The sequence below is a fragment of the Xenopus laevis genome, chromosome 2S (assembly GCF_017654675.1).
Source record: "Xenopus laevis strain J_2021 chromosome 2S, Xenopus_laevis_v10.1, whole genome shotgun sequence".
Lineage (NCBI taxonomy): Eukaryota > Metazoa > Chordata > Amphibia > Anura > Pipidae > Xenopus > Xenopus laevis.
The window spans coordinates 140342561-140360986 of record NC_054374.1 but is presented as its reverse complement, the minus strand read 5'-3'; the positions used below and the strand labels follow the sequence as shown (position 1 = coordinate 140360986).

The 18426-nt window shown below is 39.0% G+C and overlaps 1 protein-coding gene across 1 annotated transcript in view; it reads right to left on the bottom strand.

Annotated features, from left to right (window-relative positions):
• The window catches only part of LOC101027278 (acid-sensing ion channel 1), a 139907-nt gene that overhangs the window by 45995 nt on the left and 75486 nt on the right, over window positions 1–18426 (bottom strand). Inside the window, exons 4-5 of the mRNA XM_018250170.2 lie at window positions 823–973; window positions 587–714 (exon numbers count right to left, since the gene is read on the bottom strand). Of these exons, the coding sequence (XP_018105659.1) occupies window positions 587–714; window positions 823–973 (279 nt within the window). The remainder of the gene's footprint in view (window positions 1–586; window positions 715–822; window positions 974–18426) is intronic.

Below are 18426 nucleotides of genomic sequence, written 5' to 3'. Positions count from 1 at the left end.
ACTGTGGGATAGTAGGTGTAGCAGGGAAGGATGTGTAGCAGGGAAGGTGTCTATTGTAGCAGTGGGGATAATAGTCTCTGGGAAGGGAGTGTGACTGTGGGATAGCAGATATAGAATGGAGAGATGGTGCCTATAGTAGCAGTGGGATAGTCGTCTCTGGGAAGGGACTGTGACTTTGGAATATCGGATGTAAAAGGAAGAGATTGTGCCTATAGTTGCAGGCGTATAATAGCCTCTGAGTAGAAATTGTATCTGTGGCATAGCAGGTATAGTAGGATGAGATGGTGCCATGATAACAGTGATAACATGGTGCTTGTAGCAGTAGGGATAATGGCTCTTGGAAGGTAATGTGACAAGTCTGTTGGAGGGGGACTGAGAACTGTTGTTTACTAAATGCTGAAGTGTTCTAGGTTTGACATTTATATACTATATAAATAGGGAGCTGAAAAGTATTTTTGCTCTAAGACCCAGAGAAGAACAGTGGCCTACAAATCATTTATCCAATTACATTTCTTCCAGAAGACCACAGCATGTTAACTAATAACTGTAATAATTGTGTGCCTGAAGTATCTCATGCATTCCTCACCCGTTGTTCTTGGCAGGAGACAAAGGTTTGAAATCCAGGAGCCACACCAAACCCCAGCTGGTCAATGAAAGGAGGTTCATCTTGGCTATGAATTTGAACCTTAATTCCAGCTTCAAAGGATGTTTCATCTGCAGCATAAAAAGATAAGCTTAGTGTAGAACTGATCCATATCATAGCTCGTGTCTGCTCCTAATTATGTAATCCATAACAAAACAGAAATATGAAGGTCTACTCACCCGTCTCTCCCCAAACAGGCAAATACTCATCTTGCTGAATGTCCATCATCAGTTCTAATCCATTCCCTGTGCCCCCTTTTGTGGTCACAAAGGGAGACCGTCCATTGCGCCCAGAGTTAAAAGTATAGCACTTCCCATATCTGGTAAAGACCTGTCAGATGAGAAGAAGTTATAGTTCAGCTGGAAATGCCTAGTTGAGCATTCATTGTTAAAAACCAAATAAGAATACTTAGTGAATGCTACATAAATACTATAGAGGGACACACATTTAATATATTTATAATTCTCCCAGTGTCTGCATATAGAGTTTGCTATAGAACTGGCAGTGAAATATATGATGGCCCCATAGAGTAGTTTCTTGAGTAGTTGTGGCTTCATTCTGAGACAAATAAGAGAGACACTCATAGGGGCAGATTTACATAGGGTCGAATATCGAAGGTTAATTAACCCTCGATATTCGACTGCCGAAGGTATATCCTTCGACTTCGAATGATTTAACGCAATTAGTTTGATCGAACGATTAAATCCTTCGAATCGAACGATTCGAAGGATTTTAATCCATCGATAAAAGTTTTTTCTATGACCAAAAAAAGCTTAGAAAGGCTATGGGGACCTTCCCCATAGGCTAACATTGCACCTCAGTAGGTTTTACTTGCCGAAGTAGGGGGTCGAAGTTTTTTTCAAAGAGACAGTTCGAATCGTTCGATTCGAAGTCGTAATTGAAGGTCGAAGTAGCCAATTCGATGGTCGAAGTAGCCAAACAAATCATTCTAAATTCGAAGTTTTTTTTATTCTATTCCTTCACTCGAACTAAGTAAATGTGCCCCATGCAGTCATGCCTGGCCTAGGCCATTATAGTGACATCAGGTTATAGTAAACGTACAATACAATGGTAATCCTAATCCACGTAAGTACATTTAGAACTATAGAAAAACACTGAATACCAATGAACTGATTGATTTGATACCAGCCAATAGATAGGAAAGATGGGTCTGACCATGAACCACCATTATACTCACACCATTAAGCATATTGAATGAAATAGCATTGGCTGTTAAGTTTAAAGAATAATCTGTGGCAATTGGGAATGGCAAAATATGTTAGCATCAAAGATAGATGGCGCAACTCATGCAGAGAATATATTCCATTCAGCCAAAGATGCAGCATTTAGTGAGGCAATGATCCTAGCCAAGAATGGTCTGACTCTGCAAGAGTAAAGGCTACGTACTTGAGCCACAAAGATCAGACCATATCCATGAGATAGAATCAAAACCTGAAGTCTGTAGTCCATAGACATTAACAGGCTAAAACAGACATATGCTGTCATAAATTAGCCAAGATATCACCACTCATTACAAACACATCTTTCCTCAGCAAGGTGCTTTGAGTTGAAAAGAGATAGACGTATTGAATAGAAAAATACATCTATTTTATTGCAATAACTGAAAGCACTAAATGCAATAAAATTGTATTTACTACTGAATAGCTCTGGAACACATATCTCACTCTAATGGATGTTACATTACATCCTTTTTAGTAAACAGAATGACAAAACTGTACAAGATTTGGGGGGGTGCGTGGTCATTATGAATATTGTTATGAGAAGTTTTCGAGAAGGTAAGACAGAAAATAAGATAGTCTGGGAAGCGATGTAGTAAACAGCAAGTTTCCTACCTAAAACTGGCAGTTAGGCAGGTTAAAAAGTTAAAAGGTTGAACAACCTAACTTACTATGTTACTATGTAAAAAAAAGAAAATTACATCCATCCAGAAAGGCCCAATCATGTTTCAGTGAAATATCTTCAGTACCAAGAAATGATATGAATACCCTTCACCACTTGCATTTTTCCTTTATTCATCATTACTGCCCCTAGGTCTGAGGCACAGAGCCAAACTCAACACACACACTGCAATATCTAGTCAAAAGCCCATGGGAACAAGTAATAGGATGCAGTTTGGAGTGAGTGAGTGTTGGACTGGGGTGTCCAGGGCCTACCAATTCAGCCCCCTTCCCCAGTTGCACCCCCTCTTCTCCAATTCACCCTGCTGAGCTCTTTAACCTACTCCCCATGTGCCCACAGTTCCTGCAGGTGAACAGGCTTGGGCCGGTGTCCTGGAGGCCCAGTCTGACTCCGGAGAGAATTGTTGTTGAAATACAGCCTAATTAAAACTAAGGTTAAACTTGATGGACGTGTGTCTTTTTTTTTTCAACCTAACTTACTATGTTACTATGTAAAAAAAAAATTACATCCAGAAAGGCCCAATCATTTTTCAGTGAAATATCTTCAGCACCATGAAATGATATGAATACCTTTGTAAAAACGAAGTGATCCCAAATAAACTTAAATTCGTCCCACGGCAGAGGCAGAGGTCTGACCTAAGTCAGTAACTTTCAATTAATTCTATGAAGAGAGAAAAGAACCCCAATTGCCTCTCACTCGTTCAGCGGTTCCTCAATTATTAGATTACCTGTTAAGTGTTTATTGTGATTGTCAAATGGCAACCACTAACTAATTACAGAAAGTGCTTAATTTTACCCAAAGATAAATTATATTAAAGTGCAAGTGCAATATAATTCATTCTATTAAATATAACTAAAGATTAATAAATACTTAATTAATTACTTTCACACAAATTAATGACCTTATGATACAATGTGTTGTCTGGTACGTTGGTTTTGCATCCACAATCAATCTGATCAAAGATTCAATAAAGTGCTTCAAGTGCTGATATGATTGCTATTAAATGGCAATTACCAAAAATTCATCATTGCTTCAAAATTAATTTATTGTAAAGTGCTTAATAGTGCTGAGTAATAAATATTGATAAATAGGTAAAAATTCAATAGTTGATATAGTGAGGACCACAATTAATGGGATAAATTACTTTTAAAAAATACACATGATGCTCAGGTTAAAAAGTTTTAGCAAGAAAAGGAAATTAGAAGAGGTGGAGTTGTCCCAAAACTACTACCTAATTGTTTGCTATCCCTGGGACACCACAAAGACAAAGGAGGCAGAGTATCCGGGACTGTGGTCTCGTAATTAATCTAAATCCTATTCTGAGAAAGAGCTGAATAACCCTAAAAAACCACAAATCCACGGGCTCTTGTGACTTTAGTAGCAGAGAAAAGAGAGATTACCGAGCATTGGTTGAAGTGAGTATCTTCCCCACCCCTTCTATTCCATTAGCCCAATAGATTCAAATCCTTCTAAAATTAAGTTTAAAAGAGGAATCCGAACGCCGACGCGCGTTTCGCATTAATAGCTTTGTCAAGGCGTAATAAGAGCGTATCCCCAGCGTCGGGTTTAAATCACTTCCTGAAGGTGCGTCACCGAAGGAACTATCGCGAGACTTAAACCCCACTCGCACTGGTCCGTGTATCTATCGCGAGGATTAGCTTCCATGAGTTGTCATGGATACCATGTAACGTTCGTGTAGCGTTTAGAACGAAGAATCATACAGATACTGTTACAATTTGGTATATATATAATAAATCACTGATAACACAGCCAGTATTCTTAAAGCATCTGGGGAGCTTATCTTATTGAAATGAACCGATTATTTTTAACCTATTGGTCTTAAAGGGATTAGGACTTATTTTACTGTATATCAATTATTTTAAAATGCCATATTTATTAAGTATCAAATAAAAAACCATCCATTACTCGTTTTTTTCTCTATAAACCCTGATTAAAAAAAAAAAAAAAAAAAATAGGTAAAAATGAACATGTTTCTTTTGTTTGGAATAAATGAATGAATTATAAAAATTATTTAGATAAATGGTGTAAATAAATTGTTCTCATTTATTCCCTTAGGGGATACTGAATCCATCCTAAAGATCCAAAAGCTCTCTCTTTTTAACAGAGCTTGTTCCAGGTTTCCTTTACGTATTCCCAGTTCAACTTTCTCCAATGCCCAGAACTTCATATTAGAAGGATCCTTATTGTGTAGTTTTTTGAAATGTTGAGCTACAGTGGAAATTGTTTTATCATTCTTACTTTCATTACCTGCAGTTCTGATTGTACTGCAGTGCTGTTGCATTCTTGTTTTGAGCATTTGAGTGGTCATTCCTATGTACCGTTTGTTACAGGGGCATTCAATGCAATATATTACCCCTCGGGTCCGACAATTTATATAGTTGTTAACATTATGAATGGTACCAAAACGATCCTCAAAGTCAGTAATTTTACGCATCCTATTGCACATATTGCAATCCCCACAGGGAAAGCAACCACAGTTTTTGTGCCTAATATTTCGTGATATTTGGAAGTGACTCCGGGTCAATAAGTCCCTCAAATTCGGACTTCTCTTATAGCATATTGATGGACGTTTCTGTAGTATTGTTCCCAGAGTATCATCTGAAGGATTTGAATCTATTGGGCTAATGGAATAGAAGGGGTGGGGAAGATACTCACTTCAACCAATGCTCGGTAATCTCTCTTTTCTCTGCTACTAAAGTCACAAGAGCCCATGGATTTGTGGTTTTTTAGGGTTATTCAGCTCTTTCTCAGAATAGGATTTAGATTAATTACGAGACCACAGTCCCGGATACTCTGCCTCCTTTGTCTTTGTGGTGTCCCAGGGATAGCAAACAATTAGGTAGTAGTTTTGGGACAACTCCACCTCTTCTAATTTCCTTTTCTTGCTAAAACTTTTTAACCTGAGCATCATGTGTATTTTTTAAAAGTAATTTATCCCATTAATTGTGGTCCTCACTATATCAACTATTGAATTTTTACCTATTTATCAATATTTATTACTCAGCACTATTAAGCACTTTACAATAAATTAATTTTGAAGCAATGATGAATTTTTGGTAATTGCCATTTAATAGCAATCATATCAGCACTTGAAGCACTTTATTGAATCTTTGATCAGATTGATTGTGGATGCAAAACCAACGTACCAGACAACACATTGTATCATAAGGTCATTAATTTGTGTGAAAGTAATTAATTAAGTATTTATTAATCTTTAGTTATATTTAATAGAATGAATTATATTGCACTTGCACTTTAATATAATTTATCTTTGGGTAAAATTAAGCACTTTCTGTAATTAGTTAGTGGTTGCCATTTGACAATCACAATAAACACTTAACAGGTAATCTAATAATTGAGGAACCGCTGAACGAGTGAGAGGCAATTGGGGTTCTTTTCTCTCTTCATAGAATGATATGAATACCCTCACCATTTGCATTTTTCCTAAATTCATCATTACTGTCCCCAGGTCTGAGGCACAGAGCCAAACTCAACACACACTGCAATATCTAGGCAATAGCCCATGGAAACAAGTACGAGGACAAAGTTTGAAAATGGAGTGACTGGGCCAGGGCCTACCAACTCAGCCCCCCCAAGTTGCACCCCCTCTTCTCCAGTTCTTTCTGCTGAGCTCTTTCATCTACTGTACCCACAGTTCATGGAGGTGAACAAGAATGGGCCGTTGTCCTGGAGGCCTAGTCTGTCCCCAGAGAGAATTGTTGTTGAGATACATCCTAATTAAAATGAAGGGCCTGCCCAATGGCTGGGAAAGTAATCAAATCTAGAGCATATTGGCAGTAGAAACTTGTATAAAAGATCAGAGAATAATGGTATGATGGAATGTATGTGGAAACAAAGACAGAATCTACAGCTTACAAACAAAACTACTAGCAAGGAGTCAGAGGCTGGCCCAGTTCTTACAACGTTGCAGGGTGTTCAGATATATGAGTAAAGTCAACTAAATTCATCATAACACTAAAGTTGTTGTCCAGTTCATTTCAGCCTTAATGGACATGAAGCCACTGATAACTTACTTAGTGTTCCCATGTAAGAGTTACAATTTAATTTCTCATATATATTTCTTCACATTTACCCCACAGTTAAGGACACCAGATAAATAAATAGTATATAAAATAAGATGACTTCTGATGTATACACTTTAGGTCAAGGTACAACTTCAGGAGTAAAACCATTAGAACTTGATGCATTACAGAGTTGTATCAAAGCCTTCAAGTGCTGCTACTGCCATCTGGGCAAGATTTAAAATCCAGCACATGGAGTGTCTGGCTGTCAGGTCCCTAGTTCCTTGCATCCACATCTTACACATTCCAAATGACAGGGGCAAAGTAATTTTGTGATACCTATCAGTCTTCAAAGCCTCTGGTAGGTCTAATTGACCCATACAGTCCTTCATCTTCTTTCACCACCATATCAGTCATGCCACAGTGCATTGCAGCTTCATTATTTCTCAAACTGAGAAATCTACAGTTCTGTTCTTATTTCAGTGAAAGAGAATTTTCTTTATCTTCTTAACAATAAAGTGTAAGTGATGAACTTATACAAAATCTTTCAAAAAATGTTAAGGTATAAAGTGCATCCAATCCATTGCTGGGGAGTGCATTTCATTGTACAAGTTACGGTCTGTATTCTTTTTGGCAATAAATAAACTGTCTTTGCTTTACTTTATGGCTGGGATTCTAAGTTAAGACTCATATTATGAGCAATAATCCTTTAAAATGAGACTCATAAAGAGCTCATTAAGATTTAGAAAACTGGTCCCTGGAAAGGCTTATGGAACTGCCTTTTCAGTTCAACAGAAAAGACAGTGAGGCTAAGCCTGGAATCTGTACTCTTATTATTATTAGTAACAGGTGGTTATAAAGCACCGACATATTTCTCTGTGATGTACAACAGACCATACAGATTGCATGCAAAAATGCAACCTGATACAAATGGTAAAGTAGGCCCCTGTTGAATAGAGCTTACAATCTAAAAGGAGAAGGCGTACAAGGCACAAGGGGTTTCATTTACAAAACACTGGGCAATTTGACACCAGGACAGTAACCCTAGGCATCCAATCAAATGTTTGCTTTTATTGTGCAACCCACAGCTCAATGAAAAGAAAAAGGCAGTCATCAATTGCGTGCTATTATACACAAAAGTCAAGTCAAGTGGATTTTATTGTCATTTCAGCCATATACAGTAAATACTAATATCACTATAATACACAAAAGCCATGAATATCTTGTTAATTATATCCTTATAAATGGTGAGTTCTGAGGTCATCGGTTATAAACGGTGAGTTCTGATGTCATTTCTGTCACATGACTCACTGAAACTTGAGTATTATAATAAATAAAGTACCCCCAGTTGCAAAATAGGACAATATTAGAAGTTACCTTGGAGTTCCATGACCTGTATAAAAACACTCGGCCCCATGAAACTCCTCGGTAATTTATAATATCCTTATAATTTACAAGAGGGGGTACTTTATTCACTATATTATAATCTGTACAGAAATGACATGACTTTATGCTAAAATAGTCACATTCGTTTAATTACAGAATGAGTTGGGTGCCTCTCTAGCAAAAAGGTCCCTTTAGTTTCATTATATCAGGCCCAGATTTGTGGAAAGGCCACAAAGGGCCAGGCCTAAGGCAGCAGAATTTTAGGGGCCCAACAACATCCGTATTGGTGCTGAAGGACTGGGAATTTACAGGAGATACAATAGTTTTTAAAATCTCCCTTCTACCAACTCCAATACTCTGGATCCGATGCTGAAAATTTGCGCATGTGCACAAGGGAAGAGGAAGTTAAGGGGGCGATGAACAGCTAGGATTGCCATCTGCCCGGTATTTTGATGATGATGGTTGAATGTTATTAATAGGGAGAAAAGGTAAATATACAGGCCCGAATTTGTGGAAAGGCCACCAAGGCCCGGGCCTAGGGATTTTAGGGGGCGGCATGCTGCCCAACCAGACCCACATTGGTTCAGAAACGATGCGCAGGAGATACAATAGTTTTTTAAACTTCCTGTGCGCCAATCCCCATTGCTCCAAAAATCTGTGTGAATAAAGGGGAGGGGACGACGAACGACAGCAGGCCTATGGACACCCGTTATGTTAATCCGGCCTTGTAAATATATAGGAAGGCCAGTATTTTTTTCCAGAAAAGAGGCCAACCCTATGAATGGCAGAAGGCCTAGGGGCTTACACGTATAGAGACGGAGTGTGTGCGGAGCCGTCTCTATACGTGTACGTTGCTAGGGGACCCGGCCGGGTCAACAGAAGAACACACCACCATTGCAGGACTGGTGAACTACAGGTGTGTGTAGGAAAAATTACATTGTATTCAAGAAGGCCTAGGGGCGCCTGCTATATAAATCCGGCCCTGATTCATATAACACAAGATACAAATCTATATAAAATCAATGGCAACTCCTAAAGAAAGTTGAGAGTGCTATTGTGTTGCCGGAATTGTTCCCAGACAATTTGGCAGCAGCTGCTCTGCCTCCTGATGAATCTCTTCTCTATTGCAGCCTGCACCGTGCTATGGAACTGGGTAAGGATATCTAAAGCCTGAGATAAACATGAATGTGTTTGTTCCCATTTTTTTTGCTGTAAAGTAGCAGATGATAAAATTATATTCTCAGGTTCACAAGTTGAACTGAGCTGCACTTGCCAAGCCCAAATAATGGGAAACATTTCTTCATGGAGCTCGGTTAATACACTCTCATTACCGGCACTTGTGACTGAAGAGGTCATTAATGTTTTTAAATAGAATTAGACATGTTCATGCGAGGCAAGTACATAAATAGCTGTGAGCAAGATGGAAGGTTTCCAGGCTCATGCCTGATTCTGCTAATGATTCCTAGTAGCAGGCGGCAGATAATAGAGATCCCACCCATGCCTTTCAGTGGTGCGGTTTGAATTTCATGCAGCATTTATTGTAAATCAAAGCTTATGCACACGGTCAAATTATAAAGAAATACATTTAATTGCAATCAGCTCTGTAAGTATCCTTCTTGAATAGCACCTTCCATTGGGCAATCAGTGTTGCAAGACTGAGCGACAAAGCAGGAAATCATTTATTCTAGTAACACAATATAAATCTCAGAGATGAAACAAGAAGCCTTGTATTGATTCCCACAGCAAGATGCCAATATATATCTAGCCTCATGCCATTCCTGCTTGGCATTGCCATGTATTCTTATTAGCGATATACTGCTGTAGGCACATAGAGTTATAAGGTGAGAAGACATTTAGGGGTTTATTTATTAAAATCTGAAAATATTTTCTTTAAAACACGAATATTATGAAAATTTATGTTGTAGTTATTTTTTTACAGGTATTTTTCAATAATGCCCTACAAAATATAGGATATTCATTCCTATATAATCTCTGTTTGCAACTTAATTATTTCAGATATGGCAGAGACATTTTAATTGATTATATTTAGAATGTTCCTTATTTTCATAGGAATAGCATAGGTGGAGTATAATAAAGACTAAGGGAGGCTTAGCCGCCTCAAACAGAAATCACCTACTATATGAACAATTATCTAATTAAACATTCACCAGCCCTCGATTGGTATCCCCCAATCAAAAATTACCATTGTCATAAAAAGGTAATTCTTTAAATATTTTAAAATTTTAAAAGTTTTTTCTTACAATTTATCGAGCAGCCTCAAATAAAGTACTGAAACTAGTTTTTTTTATCCAAGCAATGTAGGTGTCATTTTAAAGAAGGAAAGTTTGTGATAATGTACCTCTTTAAAAATAAACTTGAAAATGTTGCAGAATGAAAACCCAATTAATACTCTGTCAACATGTAAAGCTTGGTGTTGATGGAAGACCTTCCTGTACCCTTATATCTGGCAAATCTTTGAGTAAGGGAAGTGCCATTATGAATAAGATCAATGCCAAATTAGGATGAAAGTGAGAAATAAGATGTCAAAAGGATCTAGTGAATGGTGACCAGATCTTTTGAACAAGTATGGCTTTCGGAAGCCCAAATCTCTCTTACCGGAATGAAGTCATCAGCATCGCACTCGGCTCCTTGGTACCGACACTCCAACATCATGTCACTAAGCTGATGAGAAGTGCGGTCTGTAATCTCATACATGTCAGAGGGTGAATACTTGGAGTCAACACTTGGATCCTGAGTAAATGTTGCTTCTCCATCCTCTGGGGTACCTATAAGAGGAGCCAGGTAAAGCAACTCAGCAGAAGAAAGTTGAGAGGGTCGAAAGCGATTGCAGTTACAGAATGTTACTGCTGGGAAAAACATTTTTTTTGCAGCCATCTCATCAATTGCTGTAAGTCGGGGGTACGTTTTGTAATAAGCCACCCTTTCCCACACCTGAGAAAGGAACAGAAAGAGAGAAAGGAGAAACGCTACAGTCCAAATTGTGCGACGTGGTCCCCATGGTCCCTCAGTGACTATGTGGTTTAGCCCATGAAGAGTGCAGTTGCTAGCAAAGGCAGCAGGTTCTGTGGCAACAAAATAGTCCTCCTCCACCAGCTCGGTCTCTTCAGAATGGATTCCACAGATGTTCTTTTGTTTAGACTCCCTCTCCGTGGAAAAAGACAATGTGCAAAATATCTGTATTGGCATTCTGCAACGTTTGATCTGTGTGCAGCATTTATCAAATTTCCAGCTGTCTATGTCGCAAAAGTAGATAGTAGATTAAGTGATAAAAACAGATCTCAGAAGGTTCTGTAGCAAAGCTGATCAATATCATTGCCAATGCAATCTCTCATATTCGTTGGGAATGTGTGCCCCGAAGCAATGATCTCTTCCCAATATTACAATCTCTCTTTACACAGCTGTACTTTGTCCGACTAATAAGGCTTTCAAGAGTTGTGCACTGGATGGTTTAAGCTTGTTTTGTAAAGAAGGGAGTCATATAACTTACAGTAAATGATTCCAGTAGAGCTTTCACTCTGCCAAAGGCAGCAAAATGATCCAATAGTGTGTTCATAAATAATATATGATGATCCCAGCAGCACAGAAGGTATAACATGAGCCTGGCAGTGGCAAGGGCAGAAAAAGATGTATAAGATGGAAGTGCCAAAGTCACTTGTATATTTGCTCCTTCAGTACCAATCCTGTTTCTGTCTGAGGCTAAAGCAACATTACCTTTATAATTCGAGGCTTAAAGTGATCATGAGCCTAAGAACAAGGACAAGCGATTTGCTTTCCCCTCTTTTTTCCCCATCAAGCAGAAATTACAGTAGGATGTGAAGGTCCTATGGGTCATTTTACATGGGCCCAGGGGACTGATCAAATCACAGCTCTACTGCTGCATTAGTAAACTTAAATCTCAGCATCTAAGACAGTGACGAGTATGCATGTAAGGGGAGATACGATCCTGCAGAAATGCCATTATGAAAAATAATTAGCAAACTGACCAAAAATGGAGACTGAGACAAAATAAAACAGGCAAATACTAAGCATAGTCCTGCAGAAGAACAGGTGAAACTGTGCTGAACTAGAAGTGATTTATTTACTTGGATGCAGATGTATCATTGCATGGGCTGTGGGGATGTGTCAATGGTGTGCTAAGTATGGGTAAACAATTCTAGCTCACAATGGGGAACGTATGTATAAATGATGGAGCGAGCAAACTGAAAAGCAAATGATGCACAGCAATGTCATTTCTCTGCAGAATCAATATGCTACCCAATGTATTGAAGCTCCGAAATAGGGAAATCCTGTTTAAATGCCACTGACTTACACTTTCAAATGTGTTTAAAGTTTGAACACATTTCTGGGAGTTTTAGGTCCATGTTTTATGTGTTATAACAGTTTTGCCAATGAAGGTGAAATTGGCCTTTAAGCTGCTAGTTCTCACAAGAGACTTGCTTATCATATTAGTTACAATTGTATCTTTGCTTATCTTAAATTTATACAAATGTATCAAAGTGCAGGTGCTGAGTATGCTGGACTCTCTGCCAAAAATCCTCTTATTTTAATTAAGTTTAAGAAACTGTATCTTTGTAGCGCTAATGAAGCAGACCAAGAGAAACTCTTTTTAAAAGACTTCTTAATAAAAAATCCAGGACTTCGGGCTGAGCTGTGAAAATTGGAACTGTCCCACAGAAAACAGGAACGTTGGGAGGTATGGCTGCACCAGCAGAAAAAAGTTTCATTCCTTTGTTTGAGGCAATTGAATTGGGTATTACATTATTCAATATTTTATTCTAAGATAAAGGTAAAGAGTACTGCAACTTGATCAAATTGAGTAAGATTGGTGATTCATTCAAACTGAAAATAAGTCAACACTGTGGTGGAGCTAAAATTTTTAAATCAAAAAAAGAAGCTTTTTGTGGGTGGGGGATTTATGGAAGAAATCTGTGTGACATAAAAGAATGGCTTCATATTCAGGAATAGCCAGATTAAGGGCCTTGCTGTGACTGTGACTGAAAATAGTAATGGGTTTATTCTCCTGAAGAATATAATAAAAATATATAAATGCATAGGCTGAGATGGCCTGCAGGGAAGCAGAATTCATCTACATGTGTGGACCTTGCTACAGGCACACTCTCAGTACTCAGTCACACACTAATAAGCACAGAGTTCAGTACAGATCTTGCCACTGGCACACCTTCAATAGCCATTCCCGCAATGAGAAAAATACATGCAAATAGCAAAACAAACAACTAACACAACAGTATTGGTCCAGCATAGTATAACAATAATATTGGCATATTACCTGTGCTGTGATAGGAGCAATTGTGCATCCCTCTTGGTCACAAAATTGCACTTTGCACACTGCGCTTGTAATGAGATCTACACTTTGCTTGCAACCAATTACATGTTTGCTTTTAAACATGTGACCAGTAAACGTTACCGGCTGATTGGCTGCTATAGGTTACTGCACCTGGGCCTAGTTATCATACTGTGTAAAACAATTAACACTGCCAAATCTGTGTTGAAAAACAAATGCTGAATATATTGAGGCGTGTGTTATATATTACACCTGTCGAACGCCACATTTGACGCCATTGCATTACCCCACTTCAGAACTCACATAATCCATTAAGGTCAGTTTTTAAAGAGAGTTACGTGGTCACTGGAAATCAATGCACAACTTCATAAATATGGTGTTTTTGTATGTGCTGAGGCTAGGGATGTGTGCTGTATTTGGTTGTCATTTTTTTTTACACAGTATCATAAATAGGCCCCTAAATGTATTATGTTGCATACCCTTTATGTGAGCCATGAAACTAATGATGGGCCTGTTTTTTTTTAACGTGGTTTCTGTTGATGGCGAGAATCCATGCTGAAATGCTGTCTGTGCAGCCTCTATTCCTATGTATCCTCCAGGGAGCAGTGCAGCCATGAAAATGTCAATCTTGCCCAAGGAACTGATATTATTCATTATAACAAACTGTAAGTGCTGTGCTACATCATTTTTTGTGGGAATCTTAGAATCTCCCTGGCTCAGGTTCCAGCGGGTTGCTAGGAGAGAAGGTCCTTATACAAAGATGATGGTTCTTAGTGCAACTATATCATATATTTATATGGTTTTAACACAATCGTGCCAATTCTAGCTAAGGCATTGGGTAACATTATAGTAAAAGTGTGCTCTGTACTGCAAGATAGTAGACTAACATGTACAGTGTGCAACTCTTTCTGGATTTATTCAACTACAGACCCCCAACAGCCAAAGACAACCTTCTCCTAAACAGGAATGGCCTTCATGCTGCTTCTGAAATTACTGGCAAGCAAACAGCCTGCCCTACCCCTGGCTCAGCCCTGGTGCAGGGAAGGGTTAACAGGCTGAATTCCCAAGGCTGAGATTGCAGTGCCAAATTAAATGTACCTGCCTCCCCCTTCCCTCTCAGTTACATGCTCTGAAACTGCCTGAGTCAGCACTAGAACAAATGAGAAGTGCCGGGTGCACACACAAGCAGCTTCTCCCCCAGGAGCCTGTCGGCTTTTAAATGCACACACACCAGCTATTGAGCATCTTAATTGCTGTGATTTGGAGGGGGCCCTTTAAACTTGATGTTTACATGGCACCCAGGATTTGCTTTTCCTGCCAAGACCCCCAACACATACACTCATGAAAGTGCCATAGTCCCAGAACAGCCACACTGATTGGCAAGTCACCCTGCTCTTTGTAAAGCTAATGGCACCCAAGTAGTGTGCACAGAGAGAGGTCTTGGCACATAAATGATACCATGTAGAAACAGGGCAAGGATTTTAATAAACAATCACCCCCCCCCTCCGTTTTCCCAGCAGTAGTACAAATTGGCTAATCCTGACTGAGATGTTCCTCTGATCCCTGAAACAGAAGCATTTTGAATAAACGCTTGTCAGATTGACATATTGATTTGCGATATCCCATACAAGCTTTGCGGCTGATTGTATGAGCAACCAAACCCTGCGCTGAGGATCTGACTAAAATCATATCAATCATACAGGTAAAAATCAGAACAAGACAGCTGCTTAGATTCGGAATCTTTTAGTCATGGCTTTATTATGGCCTATGCCATAAACCCAGATAAATAAATTTCCATCTATAAAGCGTTAAACAGACAACAGATTGTATCTGCATTATACATTGTGCAATGGAAATGCCGGCCCCTAAATCCGCCTATGTGATTGGCCCCCTAAGTCACTATAAGGAAAGAACATTTGCAGAACTGTCAAACCCCCATAATTATTTTTGTTAGGAGTTACCAAATTTTGTGCTCTGTCCCCTGGTCCCCCATCACTATTATGCATTGCTGATTTCTGGCAATTTTCCACGATTTTCAGGCAGAAATTATATGTACGCATGTGCACAACATTTTAGTGACGTCAGCAGAGCGTTGTGTGCATGCGCATTACTGATTCTGTGGCTTCAGGAGAGGTAGTGCGCATGTGATGTCACTTCCACTAATATCACGTCTGCTGACGTCACAAACCTAGAAAAATATCAGCCTTTAAAAAGTTGAAAGCTCTGCGTGTGTAGTCAAGTAATAAACACTCCAGTCTCCAGACTGAAGTTTGTATCCTGCAATAGACACAGTCAGTTTGGTGCGATACCAGGCTAATAGCAGGCTTTCATCTCAACAGCTTTCGTTAAAGGAGAACTCAACCCTCCACTAATAAAACCCCCTACCCAGTACCCTACATAGTCCTCCCTCCTTGCTCTCCCCCCGCATAGGTAATTTTTTCCTGCACAAGAAATTTTCTGGAAAAGGTATTGATAAATAAGGGGAAAAAATCTGTGTGAATGTGGTCAAAGTAGTTTTCAGAAAATTCAGAGAAATTTTCAATTTTGATAAAAACCTTTTTTTTAGATGTTGAAGATAATAATAACTTGAATGATTTCCCTGAACTCACACATATATCTTTATGGGCCTACTTACTACATGCAAGAGACAAAAAGAACTCAATTATTTTGTATTAAAATGGCTTTGATCCCACTATTTAGCATGTTTTACCTTTTAGTAAACTCATTTTATTGCAATCTTTTGGGGGGTTTTTTCCATTCACTAGTATTTAGACTTTTATATTTAAGTTTACCTGATGGTTTTTTAAAGAGATACCGACACCGCAAATTAAATACATTTTTACATATATGATAACATTGTCTTTGCGTGCTATTTCAGTATGACCTACAGGTGCCTTGTAATGTACTTTAATATGTAGAAGAGTAGTTTTTTTAGTGTCAGTATCTCTGTAAAAGGCTATGGGCAGATGATGAAGATGATTGCAACTACCCCACAGGCAGATAATCCGCTACCCTGCTGCTACCCCTTCGGTACAAAATGCAAAATGTTGCGTTTCGCCACTGAAATCCGCTGCATCTGTCTGTACCCAAGTGGAGACAATGCTTCTGGGTGCAGGCAGAGAAGGAGTGGAGAAGCAGCAGAGGAGCAGCAGGGGGAGTGGATTCTTGGACTGCGGGAAAGAAATCAGGCCTAGATAAGCATTTATCTGGCCCTAGCCTAAAACTCTTCAGCAGCCTGAAAATGGCATTAACCATTATAATCAAAGATACTAAAACAATAGGAACAAACTCATAAATTAGTTTCCTCTAATAGAAAAAAAAAGTGTTGGTTTGGGTATAGAGGCGGGGTAGACAATAACTTTCACTTTCCATTCAGCACTTCCTAGATGTCACTGCTCTCCTCACATTCCCCCGTTCTCTTCACCATTTAATTGTGTAGCCAGGGCATGGGAATAGACATCGGGTTCCCCCTTCTGGTGCACAAACAAGATTCTGAGATGATGCAAGGCTTTCCTTAATAACAGTGTCCACAAAATGGCTTCTGCCTGCTTGTTATAATTCCGAGTTCCCAGACTGAAGGAAACACAATTCAAATAATTTATACAGTGTAATTAAAGTTCATTTTACTTGACTAATGTGATAAAATAGGATTTTGAATAATTTTTTTGGGTGACGGGTCCCCTTTAACCATTCTGAGAAGGAAGCGATGTAGAGAAAGTCTGGGCAAGCACTTGAGCATATAGACAAGAGAAACGCTTAGGATTGATCTGAAGGTTAAAAGAAAGAGACAGGAGAACAAGCTTTCTACCAGCTATAGCCGCATATAGTAACACACAAAATCAGAACTCAATGTTACTCACAGCAGAGATAGGAACCTCGGGGGACCTGTACAACACACAGCCTTATAAACATTTCACAAGCGCAAATATGAATAAAAGTCTTTACTGAGCCCCTTGGGGTCTAACGTAGTTCACCCACAATCCACCCAACCGCTTTCTAATGCATCTGACCTGTTTCATATATTTATATATGTGTTTCAATGGGTGACTTTCCCTGATTTTACACCAAAATCTTGCGCTGTAGTTCCCAAAAATGGATGTCTGCTGTGAATGTTATTATTAAGCGGTTTTAAATAGCAGATGTTCTGTATATTTTGCCATGGCTCTGTCTGTAAATAGTCAATTCCTATTGGTCTCCACTTCCTACAGCCATGCACCAATCACTTAGGGGCCCATTCACTAAGTTCGAGTCAAGGAATAGAGGAAAAAAAACGTCGAATTTCGAAGTGTTTTTTTGGCTACTTCAAACATCGCATGGGCTACTTCGACCATTCGATAGTCGAAGTACTGTCTCTTTAAGAAAAAACTTCGACCCCCTAGCTCGCCACCTAAAAGCTACCGAAGTCAATGTTAGCCTATGGGGAAGGTCCCCATAGGCTTTCCAAGTTTTTTCTGATCGAAGGATAATCATTCGATTCGAAGGATTTAATCGTTCCCGAAGTCAAAGTATTTTAATTCGCCAGTCGAATTTCGAGGGTTAATTAACCCTCGATATTTGACCCTTAATACATCTGCCCCTTATTGTTTTAGGGTGTGCATTTAACTGGCAGAGAGATATTGCACATGAATGAAATATTAATGCTGTTACGCTTGTTATTAACACAGTAAATATTGTATTTTGTATTTTTGACATGTGCTTATATCTTTTCAGTATTTCAAGAATTTCAAGAACACATTTCCCTGATTTTACATTTTCCTGGATTTTAAACCGGGGTTTCTACTGTACACGTTTGGGAGTGAATGATTAGAACAGAGGGTGTAATCCTTAATTTACTTCTTAAAAACAATTTTTGCATATTTGGCATATAAAGAGAACGTTCTAAGGGCCTGGCACTGCAGCAGGGGGTTAGACAGGCTCCGTAATGCAGCTTGCCAGCAATCATTCTGCACCCTGCTACTCACTGGCATAATAATTCATGAGCTTTGCTTTCACGGTTTCACTTGACTGGCCTCTGATATCAGATGTCTCCGGGCTCTCGGGAGTTTTACTGGCAAAGCTCTGTACATTAAGCAGTAAGGTATATCAGGCATGGAGATAATGGGCTCCAGTTT